The 27,328-nt window shown below is 54.6% G+C and overlaps 1 protein-coding gene across 10 annotated transcripts in view; it reads left to right on the forward strand.

The window, feature by feature from the left end:
- Positions 1 to 26,923, forward strand: part of PTPRS (protein tyrosine phosphatase, receptor type S) — a 165,842-nt gene extending 138,919 nt beyond the window's left edge. For all 10 annotated transcript variants that reach the window (XM_025196479.1, XM_025196480.1, XM_025196487.1 and 7 more), the window contains 12 exons: positions 4,588 to 4,685; positions 7,478 to 7,601; positions 10,646 to 10,821; positions 11,439 to 11,558; positions 11,662 to 11,816; positions 14,239 to 14,524; positions 16,439 to 16,617; positions 17,909 to 18,035; positions 18,141 to 18,266; positions 22,744 to 22,898; positions 23,769 to 23,904; positions 24,508 to 26,923. In XM_025196479.1, the coding sequence (XP_025052264.1) occupies positions 4,588 to 4,685; positions 7,478 to 7,601; positions 10,646 to 10,821; positions 11,439 to 11,558; positions 11,662 to 11,816; positions 14,239 to 14,524; positions 16,439 to 16,617; positions 17,909 to 18,035; positions 18,141 to 18,266; positions 22,744 to 22,898; positions 23,769 to 23,904; positions 24,508 to 24,576 (1,751 nt within the window). In that variant the 3' untranslated portion in view covers positions 24,577 to 26,923. The remainder of the gene's footprint in view (positions 1 to 4,587; positions 4,686 to 7,477; positions 7,602 to 10,645; positions 10,822 to 11,438; positions 11,559 to 11,661; positions 11,817 to 14,238; positions 14,525 to 16,438; positions 16,618 to 17,908; positions 18,036 to 18,140; positions 18,267 to 22,743; positions 22,899 to 23,768; positions 23,905 to 24,507) is intronic.
- The last annotated feature ends 405 nt before the right edge of the window (positions 26,924 to 27,328 follow it).

Here is a 27,328-nt window from a genome sequence, read left to right on the forward strand (position 1 = left end):
CTTTTGTTTTTTTTTTTCCCGTTGGTTTTATTTTTTTTTTTCCATTGTTGGTTTGGGTTTTTCTTTCTTTCTTTCCTTTTTCATCATTTGTTTTTTCTTTCTGTTTGGAGTTTGGTTTGTTTCTCCTGTTTTTGCCGATCTCTCTGTGCGTCCCCGTGGCTCACGCCATCTCATTCCTCTTCTGTGCCATCTGTTTGTCTGAGTCGCACTTCCAGTTTTACAGTACCCAACACGAGCCTTTTGTGCAGCCACCGTAGCTGCGCTGGCAGCACCGTAGGACCCAGCTCCCGGCTGGTGGCTCGGAGACGGCACCCGTCCTCCTGCCTCTCTCTCGCGGGAGTTTGGAGGTCCCGTCCCCTTGCTGAAAGTGTTTCTCGTCCAAGGTTTAGAGCAGTCGTGAGAAGCTTGGCTACGTGTGCATCACGCTTGTTCATAGGGAGGAATCGGCTCTCTGTACACCAGCGTGTTCGTGTGTGTTCGTGTGCGTGTCGCTCTGTGACATGGGAAGCTGGAAGGCTGCAGCCAAAGACGCTGATTCCCCCTGTCCTGCCCAGACAAGCTGGAGTCAGGATGGGCCATTTCCAACCTGCGGCAGTCTCGCTTCCTAGCTTGCAGCTGATCCAGGCAGGGCCCCCTCCCCGCCCCCCACGACTTGCACAAGAGGCATCATCCAGCTGTGCTTATTTTCCGAAGATAAACAGCTCTGGCCCGTATCACAGATGTCAGGGTAATGTTGCTGTTGACTTGGCTGGTACACAGAGAGTTGAGGCTTTTGTGATAAGATTAGAGAGCGACTCCAGTGATTGAAATGCTAGATGAGAACCTCCTCGGAGAGACTTGGCCCATTAGAAGCTGGAATCCAGGCTTCAGCTCCTTTTTATTGTGTGCGAGGTCCTTAAACGCACACTATTTTTTCAGACTGAAGCAAATAAATATCGAGGGCCAAATTCTGCCTCTGGCTAGATGCTTGCAAACAGGGACTTTGCTATAGCCGCTGCTTGGGCTCCTGGATGATGGAGTTGGACCAGGTCTCTGGACAACCTCATCCAAAGGCTGGCATTCAGCAGAAAGGCTGTCTCACTTCTCCTTGAACGTAGCTTCTGACAGTGCCACTATAGTCCGCTCCCATGTCACCCTCCCAGGAGCATGGCTGCTTTCCAACCTGCTGTTCAAGCCAAGCCGATCCCTTCCTAAACTAGTTTCATCGCTGCCATGCAGCAGAGTTAAATCCTAGACGTGCTGCTGTTCGTGCAGAGGGCCCAGGAGCGACTCCCAGTCCCTTTACATGGGTCAAGAGGCAATTGCAGAGAAGCAGAATGGACCCTGCAAGGCATTTTCTTTTGCATTGAAAAGTATTTTAATTAATCGCAACGAAGTCAACAGCCGCGCTGAAGAAGTGGGTCTCAGGCCACGGGAGCTGGGCTGAGCACTTCTAAAGTACCGTTACTAAGAGCGTGTTTAATGCAAACCCACGCTTCCCCGTGCCCTGTCAGCAAAAAGTCCCGTTCAGGATCATACCAAGAACCCAAATGCCCCCGGCAGCTCAATCAGGAAAGCGTTTGCTCCTTTTAGCCTCTTTTTTATTATAAAGAGCCGTAGAAATTAATCTGACACGGGGCTTTCTGCCCTTAGTGAGGCCGAGAGGCATGTTCCCACGTGCTCTCAGCTGGGCTTTGCTTAATGACTAGGACAGGCTTGCGGGGCACACGTCCACAAAACCCAAGACCGCTTCCAGGCCCCGGTCACACCAAGGGCTTTTATGGGAGCCCTGGCAAAGCAAGCTTCCCCCTTAAAGGACAGTGCGACTGCTCGTGCCAGGGCTGCCCCGTGGGCCCTTCCCACTGTCCTTTGCGTGCCCGGGCCGGCAGATGCACCTTGCACTGTGATGTACGAGCCAGGGAGCAGCTGGTTTTCTTGCTTGTTCATTTTTGTTTTATCTTGCGTGTTTATTGTTTGGGATTTAATTTATAACTGTGTTTCTAATTGCTCTTCAGCTAATAATAATCTGTAGCTCTCTGTAGCAGAGTCCGATTCAGGTGCCGGCAGCTGGGCCATATGCTGGCGAGCTGGCATCTTGCCTGCCTCCCACCCCCGGCGGGAAGGAATCGGTGAGAAAGGCGATGTGCACAGTGCGGGAAGGTGCCAAGAGTTAGTGTGTAGGGCGTAGTTGGCTACAAGGCAAGTCAAGTGCCTGCCCCTCACCAGCACCTCGCCCCAAACCTTCGCGAGCTCAGGACACGCGGCGCTGCGTGAGGGTTGATCACATTAGCGTGGTCCATCTCTCCCGTACGCGCCATCCTTTGTTCAGTTGGATGCATATGTGTTAAACAAGCAGTACGAACTGAACCACCCCCACACACGCACCTTCATGCTTTGCAGGCACCGCTGAGATGCAGCTGGATCTGGCATGGAAAGCAGCCACCCCACAGGACGGGAGAGTAGGGAGTGAAGAAGCATCCCTGGTCCAGCTGCCCCCTTCCCCCATGAGCTGACCTCACCTAAATAGACCTGAAAGGCTGCCAGTGTTGCCCCTTCATTTGTTTCTGACTCTTCTTTTCCCCCATTCCTCCTTTCCCACATCGGGAAAGGACGATTAGTCAGCTCGGGGATAAAGGCACCCGACTCGTGGCTCCGAGCCTGGGCCAGCGCCCCTCTCCGCGCACTGCGGCGCTGCCCCAGCTGCAGGTTTCAGGGGTACGCCCTCTCTCTAGGCCGCACTGTAAAACTGAGGACCGTCATGCTTTGCTTTGCCATCTCTGTGCTGAGTTTTCGGAGTATCTGACCATCCTGCCACCACTGCTCTGTCACACGCGACACCCACGGGGCTCGAAATTCTCCCCGGCTTCCACCCTCCCCTTCCCATCCCGCGGGCGCTGCGGTGGCTTCTCAGAACGTTGCCCGTGCCCTGCCTGCTGCCCCCACCCAGGGCGGGCAGGCAGGCGGAGAGGAGGAACCACTGGGACGAGGGGATCTCGCGCAGGCGAGCAGAGCTTGGGAAGCGTTTCCAACCTGGTTTCTAGTCAAGCTGCTCAGGCGGGAGAGGGCAGAGTTGTACTGAGTGACCTTCCCCAGACCTCAAGCCAGGCTGTGCAGAGCGTGATCCCAAACCACCATCTCCTTCCCGGTTCCCGACTGTCACTCTCATTCCCTGCTGTCGCCCAGCGTCCTCAGTACCCAAATTCCCCAGCTGCTGCTTGCAGGGCAGGTTCCTTGCTCTGCAGGGCCGAGTTCAGGGGGGCAAGGTGACTGGGGCTCTTGACGAGTCTTGGTCTGTCTAGTCGAGGTGTTCATTAGGTGCCACGTTTGGAGGTGTCTTCCTTTTGTGCTGGAGGGGGAGGAACCCCCTTCTGGACCCTCTTGGTTCAGAGGAGAGGGCCAGCAGGACGCCCTGTTGGAGTTGGGTGCACCTCACCTCCTTTTGGCCCGCTGACGGAGCCAGGGGGAAAAGCAGCCGGGGGGAAGGATCCTCCTTGGAGCCATCGTCAGAGTAGGAAGCTGAACATATGTCCGACATGCCGCCGACGGGAGATACGTTCCCAGAGCTACAGCGACGTTCCCCCTTTCCTTCCTGTCGGCCGGGACGTCTATGGCTCAGGGCAAATTTGGGGGGAGCGGTCCCAGGAACACGGTGTTGGCGGGGGGGGATTACAATTGTGCATGGAGCCAGGGCAGCAACTTTTTGAAAAGCCTCCCAGTCCTCTGCTCCCCTCCGCCTGCCACCTCTCCCCCCTCGCCATCAGCCAGCCTCAACACTGCCCCTTCCCCGTCTCGGTGCTGGAGCTGTTTCCGCCCCTCCTGCGCGCGGAGCCACGCGCTGCGGAGGTGCCTCTGGCTGAGGCTGCTCATTTCAAGTCCCCCATTGAAATCACTAACCAGCATCTGCTCTTTTGGGATTTTTCCTTTTCCTTTCGCGAATGGGGCCATCACGGGGTTGGGGGGGAAACACTCACGTTTCCTTTGTAACGTCCGAGGACACAATTTCGAGCCCTGAACGTTTTTCTCTTCTAACCTCCCTCCTTTCATTGCAGATCTTACATTGTAAAGTTTTTTTTTTCCCCCCCCCCCTTTTCTATATTTCTTCTTTCTTCTAAACTATGCAACATTTACAATTGGTTGTTTGGGGGCTTTTTGGCTGGGTTGTTTTTAATGCGGTGACATTTTCTCCTGCTGTCTCATCCCCCAGGTATGCTCAGCCACCCACCGATCCCCATCGCCGAGCTGGCAGAACACACGGAGCACCTCAAAGCCAACGACAACAAGTCCCCCATTGAAATCACTAACCAGCATCTGCTCTTTTGGGATTTTTCCTTTTCCTTTCGCGAATGGGGCCATCACGGGGTTGGGGGGGAAACACTCACGTTTCCTTTGTAACGTCCGAGGACACAATTTCGAGCCCTGAACGTTTTTCTCTTCTAACCTCCCTCCTTTCATTGCAGATCTTACATTGTAAAGTTTTTTTTTTCCCCCCCTTTTCTATATTTCTTCTTTCTTCTAAACTATGCAACATTTACAATTGGTTGTTTGGGGGCTTTTTGGCTGGTTTGTTTTTAATGCGGTGACATTTTCTCCTGCTGTCTCATCCCCCAGGTATGCTCAGCCACCCACCGATCCCCATCGCCGAGCTGGCAGAACACACGGAGCACCTCAAAGCCAACGACAACTTGAAATTATCCCAAGAGTATGAGGTACGAGCAATAAGGCGTGTAGCAAGACAGAGCCGCACCGCCAGGGGTGGGGGGCTCGGACATTCGTCCCGACCCCAAGTCAGCAAAGCAAAGCGAGTTCACAGGCTTCGTGATAAAGGCTCTGGCTGTGAGGAGTCGGAGGAACCGCTCGTGAAGGCAGAGCTAAGCACGTGCTCAGCTCTGCTGGTGCCCAGAGGGTAGCGGGCACTGCGGGCAAGTACAGCTGTGCGGAGCAGTACTTGGGTTTTGAGCTCTTTGGGCAGAGGCCATTGTATTGTCCTGTCTGTACAGCGCCTAGCACAAGGGGGTCCTGGGCCAGGACCGAGGCTGCGAGTTCCCGCTGCCACGCACAGGGTCTGGAAAGCACAACCAAAGGGGGTTCCTGATCCCACGTGTTTGAGGCCTGCGGGCGGCGGGCACACGGCCACCTCCTCTACCGCTGTCCCGTACTGATCCCGTGGAGGTGCAGACGTCTCGGTGGTGGCCTTACCCCCTTGCTCCCGCCACAGTGCTCAGTCATCAGCGGGGTCCTTTCAGCCCTGCTGATAGAGCTGAACGAATAGGACGAAAACGGTCCGGCCGTGCTTCATGGTGCATCCAGGTGCCCCCGTATCCACAAGGCTCTCGGCTGCTCTCCACAAGCATTCACCCGCTTGAGCGGCATTTGCACAATTCCACCCCCAAGCGCATCGGGTGCCCGCACCACCTTTCCGGCTTCTCACGCTCCACCGTAGCAGCCAGTTTGCCCAGGGCTCAATCCTGGCACGACCCGCAAGCCCAGCGGTCTCCTCTCCTGTGACACGGATGGCGTCATTAGCAAACAGACCATACGTCGGCATTTCTTTTGTCCAGAAAGATGTGCTGATCGTTTTAGACCGTGGACTACGGTCTAGGTTGTCCGGGTCTGCCCCCAGACAGCTCACGAACAGGGAGGCCTGGGAGACTGAACGGTTCTGTGGTGTCTTTCGCTTGGCGGTGGACAAAAAGGTCCCGTCGTCGCAGCTTGTCCCCCCTATAAGCGTGCACGCAGGGTGGGGGAAAACCTTCGCTCTGCTGGGGTCTTTCACCCCCATCTTGGAGTTAAAAGAGTGCATGGAAGCCAAATCCAGTTAATATGCTCTATACAGATTTCAAAGGCTCATTTGCATAATGCAATATCCCAAGTGCCCTGGCTTAGTTCCAGCACAACCTCCTCTAGTTGGGGAGCCAGAGCTAAACAAACAGCACTAATGAAATGAATGCGAGGCGAGATTAGAGGGATAGAGAGCAAACAGACACATTACAACAGTATAAATACCCATTAGTTAGAAATGCTCCGCAGCGAGAGAGCAAGAGGACATTAGTGTCGTGTGGTGTTGTGCCGGCTCCACCACCTCCTCTCAGCTGCGCGGCTCATAACACACACCCCACGACCGCCGGCTTGGAGCCGCACCCCGGAAGGATGGAAGCGCTGGGAGCGCGCGGGCTGGGGGTGCGCAGAAAGAGCCCGGAGCTCCTGCCGGCGGGGACCGGGGGCTGCTGGGCTACGCCGGCCTGCGCGCGGCGTGCCCGTGCCCTTGCCCTCCGGGAGGGGCGCGGGCTGGATGCGAAGCTAACAGCGGGGACTGCGGCGGCATGCGCTGCTGCCAAGGCTCTGATTGGAGCAAACCCCTCAGGCTCTGCAAAACGAGGAAGGAATTAAGCCCTTGTTTTATTTAATTCTCTGGCTGAGGATTTAGAGGTAAACGTAATTAACCTAATTTCCATATCTGGGACAGCTGGACTTGAAAAAACACCAAACCTGGCATAAATCATCAGGACAGGCGGAGAGGATTTTTCTCTCCAGTGCATTCTGCTGTTTGCTCCTTTATCCCTCCTAGGAAAGGGCCGCTGCTGAGTCCTTTCCTTAGGACCAGACTCCTTAACCCTCGTCTGCCTGGGGACTTGGGCCGCTGCCCCTCCTGCCAAGTGAGCCCGTGCCAGCTCTTGAAGGGGCATGCTCACACTCGTGCAAGAGCCTTCCCCATTCCAGAACCCTCCGTCTTGCCTCCGAGTACCCCAAGCAGTGACGCCCCCTTACCCCTTCCTAGGGCTGCTTAGTTCCCTTCCTGCTGCCTAATATCCAGCCGCAACGGGATGCTTTCCCCTGATGTTCAGCCTACATTTCTTCCCCTCCCATTGGCATCCCATTATAGCTGGTTATAATCCCTCATTCGGCCCTCGATCATCCCCCCGAGGTTTCCACCCCGCAGATATTGTTAGACTAACGCGTTGTTTAGCTAAAATACATGCAGCTTTGCCTCTTCTCATCTCTGCTCATGAAGCCGTCCCAGCGGCTCCTGCATCAGCAATGTTTCCTGCAGTTCCTCCATACCTTTCTGGGTACGCGGGACCCAGAAAAGGCTGCCTTCATCCTTTTTCCAGGCACAATCGTGCTGGAGCTGTATGGAGACAAGGCATCTCCCTGCTCCGTGACGCGATGCCTTTGTACCTGCAGCCTAAAATGGCCCTGGCGGGTCTGCAGCCGTGTGGCATTGGCATCATGTCATGCCACTGCAATGGAGCCTCTGCCAAGTGTGTGTGTGGTTGTGGGGCAAGGGGGGAGAGCATGATGCACGAAGGGCAATGGGAAAGGGGTCACACTCCATCACCGAGATGCAGCCGAGAGCAGGAGGAGGGTGTCAGTTTGGGAGGCGAAGCCATAGCAAACACTGGGGTCTTTAGCTGGGTCTAGACCTGCAGACACCCAGGCGCACAGCAAGACCCACAGGAGCTCGTTCTTGACTGCGTTGTTTCCTTTCCGGTCCCTCCAGTCCATCGACCCAGGCCAGCAGTTCACTTGGGAGCACTCGAACCTCGAAGTGAACAAGCCCAAGAACCGCTACGCGAATGTGATCGCCTACGACCACTCCCGCGTCATCCTGCTGCCCATCGAAGGTAACTGCTGCGGTTTCTGCTCGTGCACATTAAGAGGAGCCTGCTGCTTTGGGGGGTGCTGGGAGCCGTGGCCCACTGAGGCCCCGTTGCTTCTGCCCCTCTGGCTGAGTCTCTTCTCACCTGCGCGCCCGGGGAGCAGCAGGCCGGCAGGGAGGATCTTGCATGAACTATGAGATTGGCACCTTCTGAGCCTTGTTGGCGCGTCCTTCATTTCAGAGTTCGTCTAGTTAGAAGCTCTGTTCCCTTCATGTCAAGGGAGGCCTTCTTGTAGCTCCCAGCTGGAGGTATTCTGGAACTGAAATGCATCCAGAGCTGGGTGATAAGCAGGGTCCTCGGGATGGGTGCAGCTAGGCCTGGCTGGAAACACCGTCTGCAGAGCAAACAATGTGCCATTGCATGTGCATCCGCACTACCTTGCACAGATAACAGTGGGAGTGCTCGCTGGGGCTTCGGTGCAGGTTGCGTACACCTGCGGAGGACTCTGGGTACTTCCTGAAGGAGGTAGCCTGCATGAAAGCCTGTAGCGCTGAATGCCCCCCTGCCTTTGTCACCTACAATAGCTACCTGGGTCTGTCCTATCAGCATTTCTGACACGAGACGACCTGGGTCTGCTTCTACTCAAATGCTTAAGGCACCGGGGGGGGTCTTTGCTTAAGCAGTTTCCTGATCTTCTCGTGTAGTGACAGCCCTGGGCCATTTGGGAGCCGCGCATTATGCTGCACTGGTCCTGGTTGCCTCCAGCCACCGTGTTAGAGATGCGGCTCTAACAGAGGCCTTGCAGTGGGGCGTCTTTGGAAAGCGATCCCAGACGTGACCCGCTGCTCTCGCCCTCTTCTGCCGCACAGGGATGCATGGATTTGCCAGTCGCGGGTAGCCTTGTTCAGTCAGGGCACGTTTATCCAGGCAACTAGAGTAAAGCAGATGTGAGTTAAGGGCCAGTGATCCTGCGGCTGAAGGTAAACTGGAGTTTCCCCCCCACCCCACTTGTGATGGAGGTGGGACGCCGGCAATGAAGTTCTGCCCAAACACCCAGCCCAGGTTTGGATCTGCGGTGTCTGTGCTGGAAGGGGAATTGTTAACGTGACAAAGACGACCGTGGCTCAGCTGCTTTTCCTTCCAAGACACCTTGCAGTACCTGCTTGAACCGCAGAGCCAGGCTTTGCACAGCTGTCTGCCTTTTGCTGGAGAAGAAAGGGGGAGGAAGGTGCGAGAAGGGACACAGCACTGCCGGCGTAGAAAGCAGAGACGGGGCGAGCACCAGCTCATTCTGCCAAGCCCCTGCGAGGGAGCGCGAGCCGTCAGTGCAGGGACCGTCTGGAGTCGCAGGGTCCTGGGGTGACGGTCTGCCGGGCTGGGCACCGGCTCTGGGCAGGTGCTGCACGGACAGGGAAAGGGCAAGCATCTCTCAGTCTGCCCAGGCAACCTGCCTCCACACAGACCTGCAAGAGGGGTCATCTCTGGGCTCTCTGCAAGCCAAGCAGCATCGGAGCCAGCAAGGGCACCTGCATGCACGGAGCCGGATTCATGCCATGTAGGCAGGGCAGGGCCACCAGCTGGTAACTCTTCCCGTCCAGTGCTTGCCCTAGTTAACACAGACGCTGCATGCATGCAGCAAGGCACCCCGTCTCCCTTAGGTGCTTCATACTGTTCTGCCTCTTTGGTCCATCCCCAAGACCCGGGCACCTCCATGTTAGTACGGAGAGTATCTTAGGCCGGGGGGATCTTCCAGACATTGTTTAAAGTTCTGGCATCGTCAAATCCACGGCGCGTCGGCTCCGCCTGCTCAAAAGGGGAAGGAGGTGGCCGTTTTAATTCGGCGATTTCCCTGTAACGAGGCCTGTCACGCAGCAAAACATTCCCGGCGCTGGCCACCATTTTAAATTACACAGCGGGCCCGAGGGGAACGGGTTGGAGATTAATTCTGGACGCTCGGCCTTATTTGTGCTCGTGGTGCTGTGACACAGACGCTTTCCCCTTTGAATTTCTGAATTGCGGGGGACGGGAGCCCTCCAGAAATTCAGTCAAAAGCCGTTTTCCCCAGCAGCTGAAATGGCCTGCTGTCCGTGAGGCCTGGCGGGCAATTCAGAGTGGCTTTGCCCCGGCACACGGACATCACGGCCCTGTTGTGTGCATGCAGCGGTGGGACGGAGGACTTGAAACTCATTTGGTGTTGGTACCTCTCTCTCCTCCGAGACTTGAGCTAAGCGCTAATGTGGGGAGCGCAGAAGCCCGCCTATGCAGCCAGCTGCTCTGCTGTACGTGGGAGTGGGGCGAATCTCCAAACGGCTTAGTGTTTTGGCCAAGCCAAAGGGCGTCTCTGCAGCCGGGTAGGGCGTCTCTCCGTGCCTGGCACCTCCTGCCTCCACCAGTCACATCCGAACCTCAGAAAAGACCGAGCAGGCAGCGGTAGCACAGCACAGGCTAACCTATGCAAACAAAAGACCATCCTAGAATGGCAGGATGCAGGTTAAAGCAGGTCGTGGTTCGGCATTCAGAGCCACCTCCTCCCATTGCAAATCCCGGCCGGGTCTTTCTCCGTCTCGCCCAGCCACGGCACAAACGGCCGCTTCTAAAGGCGTCTCGCCGCTCTGGCACCTGCTGCAGAAATCCCACAGCAGCGGTGCGGGGCACATCAGCTCCCACCCCAGGATGTCTCTCTCCTATGGTCAGCACGGTGCATAGGGGTAGCCAGAGGTGATGGGTACCTGAAGGCTGCAAGCTCTTTGCAGCATGGCCTCTGCAGCTCCTAGCACAGAGAGGGAGGGTTTCTGAGCCAGGGGCTATGGCAGTGCTTCTAAGAAGCTAGTTATGGTTTGGTACCTCATATCCCACTCCCCACAATGGATGCATTATCTCTGTAATGCAGATTTGCTGAGTAGGATCCTTTGCTGGGGCTCAACGGCAGCCGAGCTGAAACTATGCAGATTTGCTGCCTCTCCGGCCCCGACTCGGCTCCAAGGAGCTCAGGCTGCTTCGAACAGGTGTTGTTATAAAGGCACATCCTGCCGAACTCAGCTGACTCCCTTTCCTGCATTTTGATGCAGGGATCGTGGGCAGCGACTACATTAACGCCAACTACATAGATGGCTACCGGAAGCAGAACGCCTACATTGCCACCCAGGGCCCCCTGCCCGAGACCTTTGGAGACTTCTGGCGGATGGTGTGGGAGCAGCGTTCGGCGACCATTGTGATGATGACCAAGCTGGAGGAGAAATCGCGGGTGAGGAACTCGGGAGGGGCAGCCGGGTAGTCGTGAGCGGGGCGGGAACTGGAGGGTGGAGAGATGCAGGCAAGAGATGTGCGTGGGGAATGCAACAGCCCCCCTCCTCCCCTGCAATCTGCAGTCCATGATAACAACATCAGCAGGACGGCTCGGCCTGCCTCGCTGCTTTGGATTAGGGGATCCACCAACCCACCTGGGATCCCTTTGCAGCTCCAGGGTGAGGGCAGTGAATCCCAGGGCTTGTGCTTTAAGTTTGGCTATGGGTTGGCTCACGTAGCAAGGGGAGAGTCCTATTGTTTTGCTTAATGTTCTCTGAAACAGGCTGCCCAGCCATCCAGAAGCATCTAGTCTGCGGTGCGTTGGGCTAGCAGCATGCCACAGAGCCTGAGCCCCTCCAGAGAAGTGGCATTTAATGCATGTCGGCGGTGGAGCTGAGCATACTGGGCTGGGGGTGGAGGGGGGTGGTCTGTATTGCAGTGCTCCAGCAATGCCTTGTGCTGCTCCTGTTGCCTCTGCTGGGTGGGCAGCACTTGCTGCAATGTCGTGACAACAGGGGTGAACATCCTGCTTTGCATCACGGTCCAGAGCTCAGCAACGACCCCCTTTTCTTGCAGATCAAGTGTGACCAGTACTGGCCCGGCCGGGGCACAGACACGTACGGGATGATTCAGGTTACGTTGCTCGACACCATCGAACTGGCCACGTTCTGCGTTCGGACCTTCTCCCTTCACAAGGTGAGGCGGGCTCAGGCACGCTGCGTCCTGGTAACCCCCCACCCGCGCTGCACACGAGGGGGCTTGCGTGGCTCACGGCGCTGCCGCCACCCTGCCTCCACAGAACGGCTCCAGCGAGAAGAGGGAGGTGCGCCAGTTCCAGTTCACAGCATGGCCGGACCACGGCGTGCCCGAGTACCCGACCCCGTTCCTGGCTTTCCTGAGACGAGTGAAGACCTGCAACCCGCCCGACGCCGGCCCGATTGTGGTGCACTGCAGGTACCGGTCCGCGTCCCGCCAGACCCATAGGGCTGCTCCTACGAGTAGCAAGAGGAACGGTGCCATGCAACCTGACTGCGAGCCCAAGGGAAAGCCCCTTTATCACGCTCCCTTTTGCGTACCCGGGTCGCAGGAGTGGTCCCCACGCAGCAGCTGAGGATTTCTATTCAGAGAAGCATGTCCTACGTTGCGTGGGGCTGGTTGGCACCACGTTGATAAGGCCTCATTGGAGCGGGGCAGGGGAGGGCACTTGGTAACGTGCTGCCCTTCAGCAAGCAAGCAGACTCATTTCTGTCGCAGCGGGGAAGGGCAAAGATAAAGTGGGGCTGAGGCTGCAGCAGTGATGTTGCCACGTGGGGCAGTGGGGGACTGTTGGCCGGGCATCAAAGGGGAGGTAGGGGGTCTCCGGCATTTGTTCGAGCACCACCATCATCACGAACGCAGCGTGGAGAGCCACAAGCCGCAGACCCCCACGGGCAGGTTGCATTCCCTAATTCAATTTACAATCCAGCAAGGGATGCTCGCAGCTGCCGCCGCTCTGATAAATCCCCCTCGGCCCTCAGGAGAAATGTGGAGGGGCCGGTGGGTCACTCGGCGCTGGGGAGAGTGACATGTGAATTTTAGAAGCAGTTGGGGGAATCTAATCCTGCCTCTCCTGGAGGATGCAGCTTAAATAGTTTTTGTAAGTGGGCAACTTATCACTAACCCTGCAGATGGCAATTATCGCGCCCCTCTCGGCAAGCGAATAAAGGCAGCCGGCAGCACACGAGTGATAAGAACTAGCTTCCTGATCAGCTCCCACATTTCTTGCCAGAGCTCCAGCAACTTGCGTGGTTCAGGTGTTGCACAGTCTAATTAATAGAGATCGAGGGGTTTTTATGAAAAAAGGGGGCCGCGCTTGAATAGTGGGAGGAAGCCCTTTATTAGCAGCAGTAAAGGCGCAGACCCCGCAGGGCCGCGCTGATTCATAAATGCCTTTGCATGCAAGCTTGATGTGACCCAAATGTTTTTGTGCATCAAGGTGCAGGGGTGACGCGTGTTGCTCATTACGGCATTAGTCGTTTCTCAGCTGCCTAAAGACCCGAGTGATTAAACACGCTTTTCAAGCCCTTAGATCACGCCAGCCCTTTGTTCAGACCCAAAGCCCCCTACCTGGAGCTGCCATAATTGCATGTCTGACGGGCAGATCTCCTACCGAGGTGCTGTCGCAGACCAGGAGGCGTGAGAAACGGGGCAGATTGGTATCGGGGAGCGACAGACATGTTGCCAGACATGGCTTTTCGCCTCGTGTCCTCAGGCGACGGGACCAACCATCAGCACGAAGCTCCTGCTAGGCTGGGCCCAGGCTCAGAGCAGAACCCCCCTGGTTTGGGCTCCTTGGGGTAAAGGACGAGTAGTGCCAGGTAGTGGGTAGTGCCAAAAGCACCGCTGGGCCTCGGAGGGAGAGGAGGTGACCTGTCCCATCTCTGGGAACCTCCTTCTCTACCGAGTTGATGCTCTGAAGCTTAAACAGCAAGACTTTTTAACAGGCTCCTTCTCCCAACCCCAGCTCTTTTGTTCATTTTCTTCTGAGTCTTTATCATGCCAGATCCAGCGCACGGGGTTCAGCTGCGACAGCCTTGCAGGTTGATCACACGGGGTCTTTCCCAGGGAATCCCAGGGCTATAAAACCAGGGACAGCGACATCCGAAATCGGTGCTGGGGTTTTCCCCCACGCGTGGTTCTAGCCTTTCTGCTGGCAGGGACTTGTCTGTTATTGATGCTGTATTGAAGCCAGGATGCTACATGCTCCTTTTTGCCTACTAGTTTTCTAATCATGGCAGGCTTGCTTTTATAAAGCAGCACCAAATATTAATAAAGCCATAGTACCAAGAGGCCAGAGTCCCGGAACTGTAGGGAGCTACAAATTATTTTGACTCGCAGAATCACAGAAAAGTAGGGCTCGAAGGGCCCTCGGGACGTCGTCTAGTCTGAGCCCCCGCTCGAGGAAGGCCCATCCTCGTGTTAAAACTCGAGGACCAACCTTCCCGCTCGGCTACCAGGCACGATGGTTGGAACAGCCAAAAACTTCCTTTAACTTGACGCAAGAAAAGCAGTTGGACACGGGCGCTGTCCAAGTCCTGCAAGGAGAGGAAGTAGCTTGTTAAAATATGCTGGGGAGACGTACAGAAGAGGACCATAATAATCCCCACTGCAGAGGAAGGCAGACCCCCTCCCCGGTCTCTCCCTTGCCTCTATCTACAGCTGTATTGACGGGGTCTTTATCACCACCCGCCTACCTTTCACATGCTCGCATCCCGTGCGCGGTGCCGTCTGGTCGCTCACACCGGCGAGACCGTCCCGTCTTGTGCGGCCAGTCGGTAGGGCATGAAAGAGCTTAGGCGGTGTGACATATCGCTTACCCTCCAACCTCCCCTTTCAGCGCGGGCGTTGGACGGACCGGCTGCTTCATTGTGATCGACGCCATGCTGGAGAGGATAAAGCATGAGAAGACAGTGGACATTTATGGACACGTCACCCTCATGAGGTCACAGCGCAACTACATGGTGCAGACAGAAGACCAGTACAGCTTTATACACGACGCCTTGCTCGAGGCCGTGGCCTGCGGGAACACAGAGGTGCCGGCCAGGAACCTCTACACGTACATCCAGAAGCTGGCGCAGATAGAAGTGGGGGAGCACGTGACAGGCATGGAGCTGGAGTTCAAGGTAACGGGGAAACGCTGGGCTCTAAGGGGTGGTGGCAGGGGAGCAAGAAACACGCTGCCAGGCTTCGACATGGACCTTCGGTGCAGGAGACGGCCAGGCCCCTACGTGGGCTTACACAGCAGTGGTTAGCACCCACCAGCATCGTAGCCATGGCTTGAAGTCCCCAGACAGGGTGGGGGACTGCAAGGCTTTATAACATAGGTCTGGTAGGGTGGTTGCAATGGCTCTAGGTCTGTGAGCAGAGCTGAACCAGCACCCCGAAGCGGTTCTGGTTTAAGTGGGGTGAATACGGGGACTTCGGTGCAAAAACCTCAGCACCTGCAGAAACGTAATAGCGACAGCAACTGGAGTGAGAGCGAGGGCAGAGAGGAGAGGGAAGGTCGGGCCTCCTGGCTGGAGCTTTCTGCAGCTTTAAACTCCGCGAGGTGACAGGCGCCCGGCCCTTTGGAGGAGAAAGAATGTTTTTGTGTTTCTACATTAAAGAAGTAATTACATCTCCAGCTCTGGGGCTGCTGCAGCGGCTCCCAGGGGAGGGCTGGCTGCTGCTGGAAGGTGCGCGTCCGGCTGCCTGAAATCCAGATTGAATTTCCTCCTGTCTTAACATTTGATTTCCGCATGGTGTTTTGAGTGTGCGATGCGCTGTTGACAAATCATGACAGAGATCCCTGACGGGGGAGGGATAGCCCCAACATCTCAGATGCTGCGCTTCGGCGCTTGTCCTTTAGCGAGAGATGAAAAGGAGGCAGAGCCTTGCAGAGAGCGTTGGGAGGGGAGGAAACGCACCTGTTTGGGGGTAGGCAGGAGGGGTTGGGACAAGCTTGCTGCCTTCGCGGCGCTGGTCTGAGATCAGCCCCAGGCAAACAAAGAGACTTCTTCTCCCTTCGATGTCTTCGTCCACGACCTGGACGATGGCAGAGAGCACGCCCTCAGCAAGTTTGCAGATGGCACCAAGCGCAGGGGAGCTAGTGGGTATACCAGAGGGTAAGGTTAGGATTCAGAGCGACCTAGATGAATTGGAGGATCGGGCCAGAAGGGATCTCATGAGGTTCAACAAGGACAAGTGCAAAGTCCTGCCCTTAGGATGGAGCAATCCCATGCACCGGTGCAGGCTGGGGGCGACTGGCTGGGCAGCAGCTCTGCAGACAAGGCCCTGGGGGGGACAGTGGACAAGATGAATAGGAGCTGGCAGTGTGCCCTTGTTGCCAAGAAGGCTAATGGCATGCTGGGCTGCATTGGTAGGTGTGTTGCCAGCAGGTCAAGGGAAGCGATTATTCCCCTCTATTCAGCACTGGTGAGGCCACATCTGGAGCACTGTGTCCAGTTTTGGGCCCCCCACTACAGAAAGGATGTGGACAAGTTGGAGAGAGAGTCCAGCGGCGGGCGACAAAAATGGTGAGGGGGCTGGGGGACATGACATACAAAGAGAGCCTGAAGGAACTGGGCTTATTTAATCTAGAGAAGACAAGACCAAGGGGGGGTTTAATAACAGTCTTCAAGTCCCTGCAGGGGGTTACAAAGAGGATGGAGCTGGACTGGTCTCAGTGGGGGCAGAGATGACGCACGCGGTGGTCTCAAGCTGCAGCCAGGGAAGTTGAGGTTGGATATTAGGAAGAACTTTCTCACGAGGAGAGTAGTAAAGCACTGGGACAGGCTACCCAGAGAAGCGGTGCAAGCTCCATCCTTGCAGGTGTTTAAGACCCAGCTAGACCAAGCCTTGCTTGGGATGATGTAGTTGGGGCTGGTCCTGCTTGGAGCAGGGGGCTGGACTAGATGCGACACCCTGAGGTCCCTTCAGCCCTCGCTTTCTGTGTTTCCTCATGAAGCTAGTTTGGCCCAGATGCCTGAATACCCAGCTCTCCTTTTCCTGGGAGCTGCCATAACGCCCTACTCCAAGCGATTTTTGTTTTCCTTCAGCGACTTGCCAACTCCAAAGCCCACACATCCAGGTTCATAAGCGCCAACCTCCCATGCAACAAATTCAAGAATCGCCTTGTCAACATCATGCCATACGAGACCACGCGGGTCTGCCTTCAGCCCATCAGGGGAGTGGAGGGGTCGGACTACATCAATGCCAGTTTTATCGACGGATACAGGTAAATGTAAAAGCACTTATCTGCTTTTCTAGCAAGGAGTAAGTTGGGCTGGGCATACGAGTGCTGTACGTGGACCGCAGTGATGGCACACATCCATTGTGGGTCTGTTTGTCTGGCTTATACTCGCTGTCTTGTGGACCGGCACATCCTATCCGTGTGCTGCATCTTGTGCAGAGCCCACCGCCAAATGGGGAGAGACCATGTTTGATTAGCTTCGTTGATTAGCATACCCCTTGGCATACAGGGTTTTCCTTAACTTTTCTCCTAACTATTCCAGCCATTCGTGGTTATGAAATTTTCTGTCCCACAAAAAGAAAAATAAGTAGCTCCAGCCTTGGACTCTGCATATCACGCAGGGATGGATGATGGGCAGCTTCCGTGGGAAACTGTTCCCGACACTGCCTTTCATTCCTGTTACGGTTCTGGGGTATTGCACTGTTGCCCGCTTCCCAAAGGCAGCGAGTGCTGTGCCTTTTGCATTAAGAGCCTGCAAGCAGAGCTGCAGCTCTCCAGCAGCGATGCTCCGAGACTTCCCCGAGCAGCCTCGACAGAGCCCGACTGCTGAGGGGCCGGGCCCCGATGCTGACCCCCAGCCCTTCCTCCCCTCCCCTGGAGCGCTAGGCTCACAAGGAAGTTTTTAAACCAGCCCTTTGGTGCCCAGCAAAAGAAGGATTTCTGTGGAGGGATCCCACAACTTCTGCCAAGATGTACGTGGCTAGCAAACAAATGAGAACGCAACACAGGTAATGCATCACACGAATATATCTAGATCTGCTCTATCGCAGGTCGTGAACTTAAAAAAAAGAAAGCGGTCTTACCGCTTCATATCATGTCAAACCCCAAATCCCAGAAGGTCCTGACCAGTGGCCAGCCTGCCAAGAGGACCTTACCCAGAACTAGAGACTGAGTTCAAAGGGGCACGGGATCCATGAAACATCTGCCGATGGGAACCTGAGCATTGGATGCAACAGGGACATGTCTTGGATCCCTGGCCCCCTTTTTATCCCCCTCCATAGCAAAGCATACAACAGGATCTGGTAGAAACACTGTACCGAGACGCCGCCGTTCTGTCATCCTGGTAGTCAAGAGGGTATACGCTGACCCAATCCCTTTATCAAGACACGGTGTCCCGAGACTGGGTAGTCCGAGAAGTATTTCCCCAGCACGTCCATGCACCTCCCATCACTTCGGACCTTTGTAGCTGTTCCCGTACCAGCCTTCAGCTCAGGCAGCTGCCCCCCGGAGCGTGGGGTAATTCACTGCCTCGCATGGGGCCTGTGCTTGCTTGCAGACAGCAGAAAGCATACATTGCCACTCAAGGGCCGCTGGCAGAGACCACCGAGGATTTCTGGCGGATGCTGTGGGAGAACAACTCCACCATTGTCGTGATGCTGACCAAGCTGCGGGAGATGGGCCGGGTAAGTGTTTACCCGATTACGCGGAAGCTGCCGCCTTCCAGCCGCGCGCGCGTTAACCAGCCTGTCACAACACTGATCTCCTTTCATCTTTCCCCCCCTCGGCAGGAAAAGTGCCATCAGTATTGGCCAGCAGAGCGGTCAGCCCGGTACCAGTACTTTGTGGTCGACCCCATGGCCGAATACAACATGCCTCAGTACATCCTTCGAGAATTCAAGGTTACTGATGCCAGGGTGAGTGCTCTGTCGGCCTTCTGCGAGCGCTTTGAAGGGTGAATGCTGTCCTCGGGAGGTGATTAGGAAACTTGGCTTACAAGAAAAGGCCAGAAGCGCGTGGCTGGTTTAGCTCAGCATAATGAAAGCTGAGACAGGTAGGATCGCTCGCTACGACTACTTCGTGGGAGTAAATGCCAGGGAGGGAGAGTAGCTGCAAGACGGACCGTTGGCACGAGAACAGATGTGTGTAAGTTCGGTTGGAAATGAAAAGGGGAGTACGCTGGAATCGCCCTCCGATAGGTGTAGCTGGAGAGGGAGCAAAGAGACTCCTTCCAAGCTGGTAAATTTATTAAGGGGATTAGCATAGAAATGTGGAGCTGGAAGGGCCTTGTGAAGTCCATCTTGTTCAGCCCTCTGCACCGAGGCAAGTTAAAAGTGCCAAGACCATCTCTGGTCTTAAAAACCTCCGATGACGGGGATTGTACAGCCTCCCTAGTCGCCAGGTCCAATGCTAAACGAACCCGCAGTTAGAAAGAGTCTTCCCTTGAACCAAAATCTTCTTTTGAAAAAAGATTAAACCGATTACCTCCTGTTGGCTGTGGATCCGGGGAACACTCAACCTCCGTCCTCTTCGTAACAATCCTGTCTGTGCTGGAGGGCTCTTTCCAGATCCCTTCCGGTCTCCCCTGGTCCAAGTAAAACAAGCCTCGATCGTTCAGCCTTTCCTCCCGGATCGTGCTGCACGGTTCCTCTTCTCGGGACTCCCTCCTCTCTGTCTCCATCTGTCTTTGCTGAGTTTTCTCCTGTTTTGAGACCAGTTCTCACCTCGCCGGGCTCACTTGACCCCAGTTGTCTTTCCTGCTTGGTGCGGGAGGCTGCACCCGATGATCTTCCGAGGTCCCTTCCGGCCTTACAATCTATGAAGCTACGAATTTTGGCCCCCCAAACTGTTGCAGTCCCCTCCCTGCTTGCACGACATGGTTGACTGACAGCGTGGGCCTGGCAAAGACCTCACACTAGGAAACCCTGGTCTGGGGTTGACAGGTGCAACTCGAGAGACAAAGAACTGCACAGAAACATACTCTGTTCCTTTGGCTTGTGATGGGGACGGGGGATCACAAGAAGATCAGAGAGGGATTTTCCTCCTAGGTGTCCCTCGGCTCCTGCCTTAGAAATCTTTTCTGACTCTCCCTCGAATCTGGAGCAAAACCAGCAACGTTGCCTCGGTGGACGCTTCGGCAGACCGTACACGTGTTGCTGCAGCGGGTGGGCCCAGCGGTGACTGGTGCATCGTGACAAATGGACAAACAAATGCTCGGTGCTTTATTAGGTCTCTCTAATGCTCAGTGTGAGGCAGCTGGCGAAGGAGCAGTAACTAGACTGTTTTGGACGGGCTGATGGAAGGTGCTCCATCACCGCATACAGCCATCCAAGTCCATTTATGCTCATTCATCATGCCTTGAACAAGGATGCTGGGTCACCTTACAGATAACCGGAGAGGATCTATAGTGCGATATCTCTACGTGCTGTCTTTCATACGAATTGAACGCCAGCGTGTTTCCGCGGAGTCTGTATTCTTAGCATCGCACTGCAGGGTAGAGAAATTAAGGTAAGAAAGGCTTTCATCGAGCATCGCGAAGAGACAGGTGAATGTGGAGGCAGGAAGGACTCTCGCAGCCTTGGGGAGACTGCGGAGGAAGCGACATTGTGCTGCATCCGTGGAGGGTTTTAAATAACAGGAAGGAAATTTTGAACCATTTTCTGCAACAAACAGGGGCCATGGGGGCTGTCCAGGGATGAAAGTGTTGTGGGACTGCTCAGTGGCTGCAGGCTCCATGGTATTCGAAAGATTCAGCTTCAAACAGGCCTCATAATTGCTGTGGTCAATGGGTGCATGTAATGCCCTTTTAGATCCTGGTCTGTGCTTCAATTTTTCTAGTACAACAAAAAGTCTCTAGTCTCCTAAAGCCCCATGATGGCTTCCTTGCTGCTCTGCCTCCCGGAGCCGATCAGAACCCCGAAAAGTTGAGTTCCACCAGGAACTGCTCTGGCAATATCCCCGTGTCCCAAATCAGACCTAAAAACAGTACATCAAAATTGGAAATTAGCCCCAACAATTCGGGGGGGGGTGGGGAATATCATCTTGGAAACACTGATGCAACCTCGAAGCACTCTGAAGGGCTTCGCTTAGACTGTTGGGTTTGGGTTTTTTGACAGTTTTGTGTAATAAAAGGTAATCGGCAATTTACCGCAGTTCCACAAGATCAGCATTTTCTGGCGGAACAGGTTTCCATCAGCTTTTGCCACTTTGCTTTTGAATATCGCCAAGAGAAGCTAGGGACCGTTCCGCCGCCCCCCTTAGCTGGTAGAATTGGTGCATCGGGCTCTTCCTCGAGTATTTTAAACATAGATCCTGCTCCTAGGAGGCAGAGGGGGAGCCCACCTTCCAAAGGCTACTTGGCATTGGAGAAGAGGCCTCCTTTGCATCGCCTCCAGAAGATCTCACAGCCTTCCAGTCCCCTCCGCAGGGACGAGAAGAGCAGCAAGCTTCCTACTCTTCAACAGGCAGCGCGGGGCTGTACATGTTCTTCCTGGATTTTTCTCCAACCATGCGTGGCACCAGCCAGCATGCCAGCCCCTTCAGAGAAAGTCGATGGATGGGTTGGGGGGGCTGTTTCCCTTCTCGAGCTCACTTATTTCTTCCAACATCCAAAGCCATCTCCTTCGGTTGTCTCCGCAAAACCTGAAGATCTCCTAAGACCATGTCTTGAGACCGTACTATTAGGACGGCGAATCATCCGTCCTGGAAGTCAGACTCATCTGCCTCTCTTCTACTGGGAACGAGGCAAGTTGTTCGGGCTGCCACCTTGTTCTGCGTTTGCACAGCGCCGGGCCCCACGTTCTGGAGCTACTGCCGTTGCCATCTTTCCTTTGGCTAACAACCTTGAGGAAGGAGAGACAGTAACGCATGGCAGCAGAGAGCAAGCTAGGGGTGACTTTGCAGGAGCACTTCAAGCCTGGGTTCTTGCTCTGTAACCGCAGGTCTCATCACCAGGCGGGCATCCCAAGCTAAAGTGGGTCTTCCTCTGGACACCCAAATAGCATATAGTTGCAAGCCTTCCTTCAAGGACCTATTCCCGTACCAGCCACCTTTCAAAAGGAGAGCACCTTCGACATGCCACAGGTCACTCATCTGTGCTCACACGTCAGGCCACCAGAAAAGGATGCTGCGAATGCCTTCTTAGATGAGAACCATTTCCGCTCACCGAGCTGACACAGAGACACAAGAGCTGCCCCCCGGCCCTTTCCTCTTCCAGACGGCACAGTTGAAGCTGCAGCTTTGGTATCTGGTACGGGCTTTTCCTTTCGCTTGCCCTGCTCCCTACTCTCAGGACCAGCGCTGCTGTCCTTGCTGGCATGGAGCGGAGCGGTCTGGCACAGGTGATCTCTGGCAGGCCTGCTGAAAAGCAGTGCTACCTCACATGAAAGCCCAGCTCTTTCCGGTGGGATTACTCCAAGGAGAAAGAGCTGCCGGGCGATTTAACCACCAACCTACAGCTCAAAGCAATGGAAGTGACCTCTCCGAAGTACACCGCAGGGCTGCAGCCCGCTGCAACAGGGGTGGTTAGATCCTGACTGCCCTCCACCTACATGGGCAGCTCCCACGGGATCCTTACCTGTACAGAGCTCTGCCCCTGGGCTATCTGCTCCAGCCCGGACATCCACCGAGTGCCCGGCTCAGCTCACTGCATCTTCCTGCGCCACAACGAGCACCTAACGAAGGCACCGCCATCACACGCCAGTCCTGCACAAAAACGAGGCCTGCTTCCGGATTTCAGGTGCAAGGAGAAGTTGAGAGAAAACTACCGCTACGACACAAGATAGCTTTCGCTCGCACGACATTAGGCGCAATGAGATTTTTTTTTTCTTTTTTAACCCATCGCAAGAAGGATTTCGGGACCTTTTCAGAACTCTTCTGCAAATACAGCCTCAATCTCCGCACAAGCTTCACGTGCTCCCGAGGTCGCTGGCATTGTGTAGCCTGCTAATTCTGTTTGCAAGGTAGAGAAGGATGTCTCCGGCGGGGGAAGATTTATCTTCCTCTGGAGTATAATTCGGGTGCCATGGCAACGAGTCCTGAAGATTGATGGAAGGGCCATAGCCTCAGCTCGAGTGTTGCACAGCACAAGACTCCAGTCTGGGCAGTCCCGCGGCGTTCGGAGTTGTCCAGATGCCGGTAGCATTCAAGTGCAAGCCAAGAGCATAGATCTGTAGCAGAAACTCCCAGACATCAGCTCTAGATGGGTAATTTCTTTATAAATAGAGTCATTTTCTTCTGTACACACGCGGGTGCCGGACTCCAGTGCAGGGCAGAGAAGCTCTGCCGTGATTCTAGTCACCAGCCGGGCACGTGGGGGATTTGGTTTTACCGGTGTGGACACAGCCCGCGTTTTAACTGTATGGGGTTTTTTTTCCCCCCCCTTGCCCTGCCCAGGACGGCCAGTCACGAACCGTACGCCAGTTCCAGTTCACCGACTGGCCGGAACAAGGCGTGCCAAAATCAGGAGAAGGTTTTATCGACTTCATCGGGCAGGTCCACAAGACGAAGGAGCAGTTTGGCCAGGATGGGCCGATCTCTGTCCACTGCAGGTAGGCGGGCGTGCATGTGCGGGCTTCAGCCGCTGGAGAGCAGCCCGGCGCTCCCCGCCTCCTTTTGTAGCTCCTGTTGGCTGAGCTCGCTGCACACGCCAGGGACACCTGGCTCCCCTCCATGTCCCGCACCCCGTCCGCTCTCCTCCAGGGTCTCCGTACAGCCCCCACCCCGCTCTCATATCAAGGGCTTTCTGGGCACCCCAATTCCTTCCTCCACCCAGGCCCCCCCAAACCATTATACCCTAGCCTCATGCCTACCATGCCTAAGGCTTTGTGCACCACGTCTTCCCCTACCAGTCCCATTTGGAAGAAAAGTCATTCAGGTCCCAACACTGAGACGCTGCACTGGGAGGGGGCAACTGGTTACACGGGATGGCGTTGGTGGGTGCCCTAAATTAATTCTTTGCTCTACAGACAGTCCAGCCCTGTTTGCATGCCGTGCTCCAGAGCCGTTAGGATACAGAGAGATGCCGGAGGGGTAGGGTAGGGCCCCTGCACCTCTGCAGAGAGCTGCAGAGCAGCCCCGTTCGCAGCAGGATGAGACCGGCACATGCTCAGACAGGCGCTTGGCTCTAGCGAGAACCATGCCTGCATCCCGATTGGCTGAGCAGGGGCTAATGCAGGGCATTACCTCATCGAAGCCGTGTGGATTTCTTTCATTAAAGCAGCCGAGGCAGATATTGTGCGTCTGAATCAGAGAGGCTGGTTGGTGGTGGGGGGACTTAGGCTCTCCACCTCTAATGCCGTGCGCCCTGGACGGGGGTGTCAGGTCACTGCTCCGCACAAGAGCAGCACGCAGGCAGGCGTCCGCGTCCCGTACCCGAGTCCGGGCGCTGCCTCACTCCCTTTCTGTCTCCTCCTCTGCAGCGCCGGAGTGGGCAGGACTGGGGTGTTCATCACGCTGAGTATCGTCCTGGAGAGAATGCGTTACGAGGGGGTTGTAGATATTTTCCAGACAGTAAAGATGCTGCGAACACAACGACCTGCCATGGTGCAGACAGAGGTAAAGCAGCTACGGGCGGACTCTAGGACATTTAGAGCAACACACCGCGTTCCCTGCCCACATCCTGAGCGTTAACCTCACCCTCCCGGCTGGAGGATGACTGACCCTTTGTCCTTCCAGCCAGTGGGAAACTTTAATCCCATCAAACCCTTCCGGTAGGGACGGCTGGGGAGGTGGGAGGATTGGGTGGGGGGGATCCTAGCAGCACCATCCGATAGCCAAGCCCGCTGCACTATCCGCCACCGTGGATTTCTAACCCCAACCCTGCTCTCCGAGAGCACAAATGCTCTAGGGGCCTTATTAATACTGGGAATGGAGTAAGGACACTGACCTACTTTTAATGAAAAGCAGAGGAAGAAAAGCGCTTTTATGAACATCCTCACCATAAGATGCAGAGATTCCCCCATTTCTTCAGCATCGTGGCTCTCTCCCCGGTTCCCGAGCACGCTGTATCCCCTCCGGTCGCTGCGCACAGGCCTGCAGCCGCGCTCTTGCCCCGCAGGCTATGAAGGGGTTGGCTTGACTGCACAGTTGGAAGGGATTTAACAATCGTTGCACAGCCGCTAACTCCTCTCTCTCTCTCTCTTTTTCCCATTTTGATAGGACGAGTACCAGTTCTGTTACCAGGCAGCTCTGGAGTATCTCGGAAGTTTTGATCACTATGCAACATAAAAAGCCATCCGTTTTTGCAGACTCTACCAACCACTTAAGTCCTGGAAGGCCTCTTCTGACCCAGGAGGAGTGCTTGAACTTACAAAACTGAATCAGAAGAAGTACCTTTTCATTTGGACAATGCCGCGGGGAGTGGGGGGAAGGACTTGAAAGGCACACCCCGTCAGGAACTCCATGTTGTAACCTGGAACGTGAAGAGGCAGCTCAGGAGGGTGCTGAAGGACTATTTTAAGTGGTGAACTGCTCTTGTTACCTCAAGTGGTGTTCGCTGTGGAGGATGTCTGGACATCATAAAAACTGATCCAAAAGCTCAAACAAACACCTTGCGAAACGTTACCGCTGAAGGGAGCTGAGCGAGCTGGAGAAGGGAAGGAAGCCGGCTCTGGTTACATCATTAGAGTTCAGTTTATTTACTAATATAGTTGGCAGTCTTTAAAGGAAGTCACTTGCAGAGACGGCGTCCTGTAGAAACGAATCCAATAAACCAGTCTCAACACGTCAGCAACCGCGAGGGCAGGAATTCTTCTAGCTGGAGTCTCGATAACCTCAGCATCATCCACCGGGATGATTCTGGGCTTATGGGCACCTTGCAGTCGGCATCCACTGAGTGCCTCTGCCAGGCAGGAGGGGTTGTAGCTCACCTTTCGAATACTTGGAACATTCCTCATTTCTTCTAATTCCAAAAGTTATTTTTTAGGATATTTTAAAATGCTATAGATATCAAATAGATATAAAGCGCGGCAGTGCTCCCGGGCTCTGGGCACAGACTTGGCTAGGCTGAGCCCAGGTGCTGTCAGGTCAAGATGGGTTTTCCCTAGCTGGGTTCACCGACCACCTCCTCTTTTCCGCGCCTCCGGGCACACCCGCTGTTTCGAATGAGAAGTACAAAAACGCAGCGTCTTTCCCATTCTCTTTGCACGTGTACCATCCCCCCCTTTTTTTTTTTTGTAACCAGCTTTGCCCGCTACCCCAGGGCAAGGAGCATTTTTGAAAGGGCCCCTTTTAGGCCCGTTCCAGAGAAGTGATTCATTCCTATGAGGCTGCTGATCCTTGCTGCCAACTCCTCACCCCGCAACACAGCAGATCTCCAGCAGACACTTCTGTGCCCGTCCCCGTGCAGTATGTCACCCCAGGTTCGTAGGCACAGCTCTGAACCCACACTTAGCTGTAAAATAATTTGGAAAGATCAAGTGAGCTGCATCCAATGGCATATACTGTGAGTGGCTTTCTTTAAAGTATCAATGTAACTGTAACAAGTGACATTACCTTTTTTTTTTTTTTTTTTTAAATAGTGTATTTTTTCCTTTTTTTAAAAAAGAAAAAAAACAAAGAATATCGGTCAATGAATTTAAAAGAAAAAATATTTGCTTATTTGTTCATATTATGTTCAAAGACAGTCTATTTTTTCACTGTAGAAATGTTATGTGTAATGGCTGTGATATATAAAAAAAAAAAAAAATGCAGTGCAAATTGCTACTTCTACATATTGCTTTTCTACCATTTAAAAGGTTTAACTTGCTCATGTAAGAACAAAACGTCCGGTTTTTTTGGGTTTGTTTTTTTTTTATTTCCAGGGGGTTTTTTTAATCTCAGACATATCGAGCATCTCTGGAAGGGCGTGAGGTTAGCAGGCTGGCTTAGATGTCGTCGTAGTGCCAACTCGCCCCCACCCTCCTGTGGCCACGTAGCCTGCCCTTGCCACGTTAATCGGGAGATTAAACAACACCAGTGTCTTACAAGTGAAGTAGAAAGACAGGAATGTCAGAGCCATGGCACACGCGCGCACACGCTGTTTTTAAAATCAATCGACCAACAAAAACCATGGGTATTGTAATAGCAGCCCCCGACTCTTCGCGCGCTGGGCTGCGTAGATGATAGTCTAGCAGACGTACGTGAAAAAGAGGAGTCTTGTTGCCAAAGCGCAGTGAGGTGAGCATGTCCTGATGGAGAGACCCTGCCCCAGAACTGCTCTCCCTCGACTTTTCTTTCGTTTTCTAGAGGGGTCAACGTGGCCACAACCTGGTACTGCCGGGACGACCGCAACGCAACCAAACGGCGACCCCGAAACACCCGACCCATTTCCTGTCTCCAACAAATAAGAGGCTTCTTCGAGATTTTACTTCCTATTTGTGTGAAAGTTGCCCAAATTTCAAAGTATGTTGCAGCAAAATCTTAACTGGGAGAGTTTAGGGGGGGGGGGAAAAAAAACCAGAATAAAAGGTTTTGTTTTTTTGGGTTTTTTTCTTTGTATGAGAGCAAAGTGCTGTTGCTTTCACACTATTTCAAACTGAAACAGTAAGTGGTTTTCATACCACGGTGTATGTAGATATATTGACTTTGTATTAAAGGAAGATTGTCTGAAAGGACTGGCTGCAGACCCATTTGTGGGTAGGCTTATGGGATGCACAAAGGCGAGAACCAGCGAGTGCGATAACCTAATATGTTATTCAGAAGTCGGGCTGTTAAAGGGGGGGCTCGGGACATGGGTGCTAAACCACAAATGCACCTGCTGCGAGGAGAGCACCAGGAAAGGGTGCTGTCCGCCTGGCGCACACAGCGTCCAGGCTTCGCTTCCCCCCGATTTGTTTAAGGGAGATCTAAACGCGGTCCAAAGGCAGCGTGTGAAAGGCGGTCATCTAGCTTGCTCTGGAACAGATGGCGGCATCAGTAGATTAAGCCACCAAGCATTTACCCAGTGACCTGAGCAGGTGGGTGCAGCCCACCCTGACGCCCGGGCTGCTGTGGCTAGACC

The sequence above is a fragment of the Alligator sinensis genome, unplaced genomic scaffold (genome assembly GCF_000455745.1).
Source record: "Alligator sinensis unplaced genomic scaffold, ASM45574v1 scaffold1295_1, whole genome shotgun sequence".
NCBI classification, from domain to species: domain Eukaryota; kingdom Metazoa; phylum Chordata; order Crocodylia; family Alligatoridae; genus Alligator; species Alligator sinensis.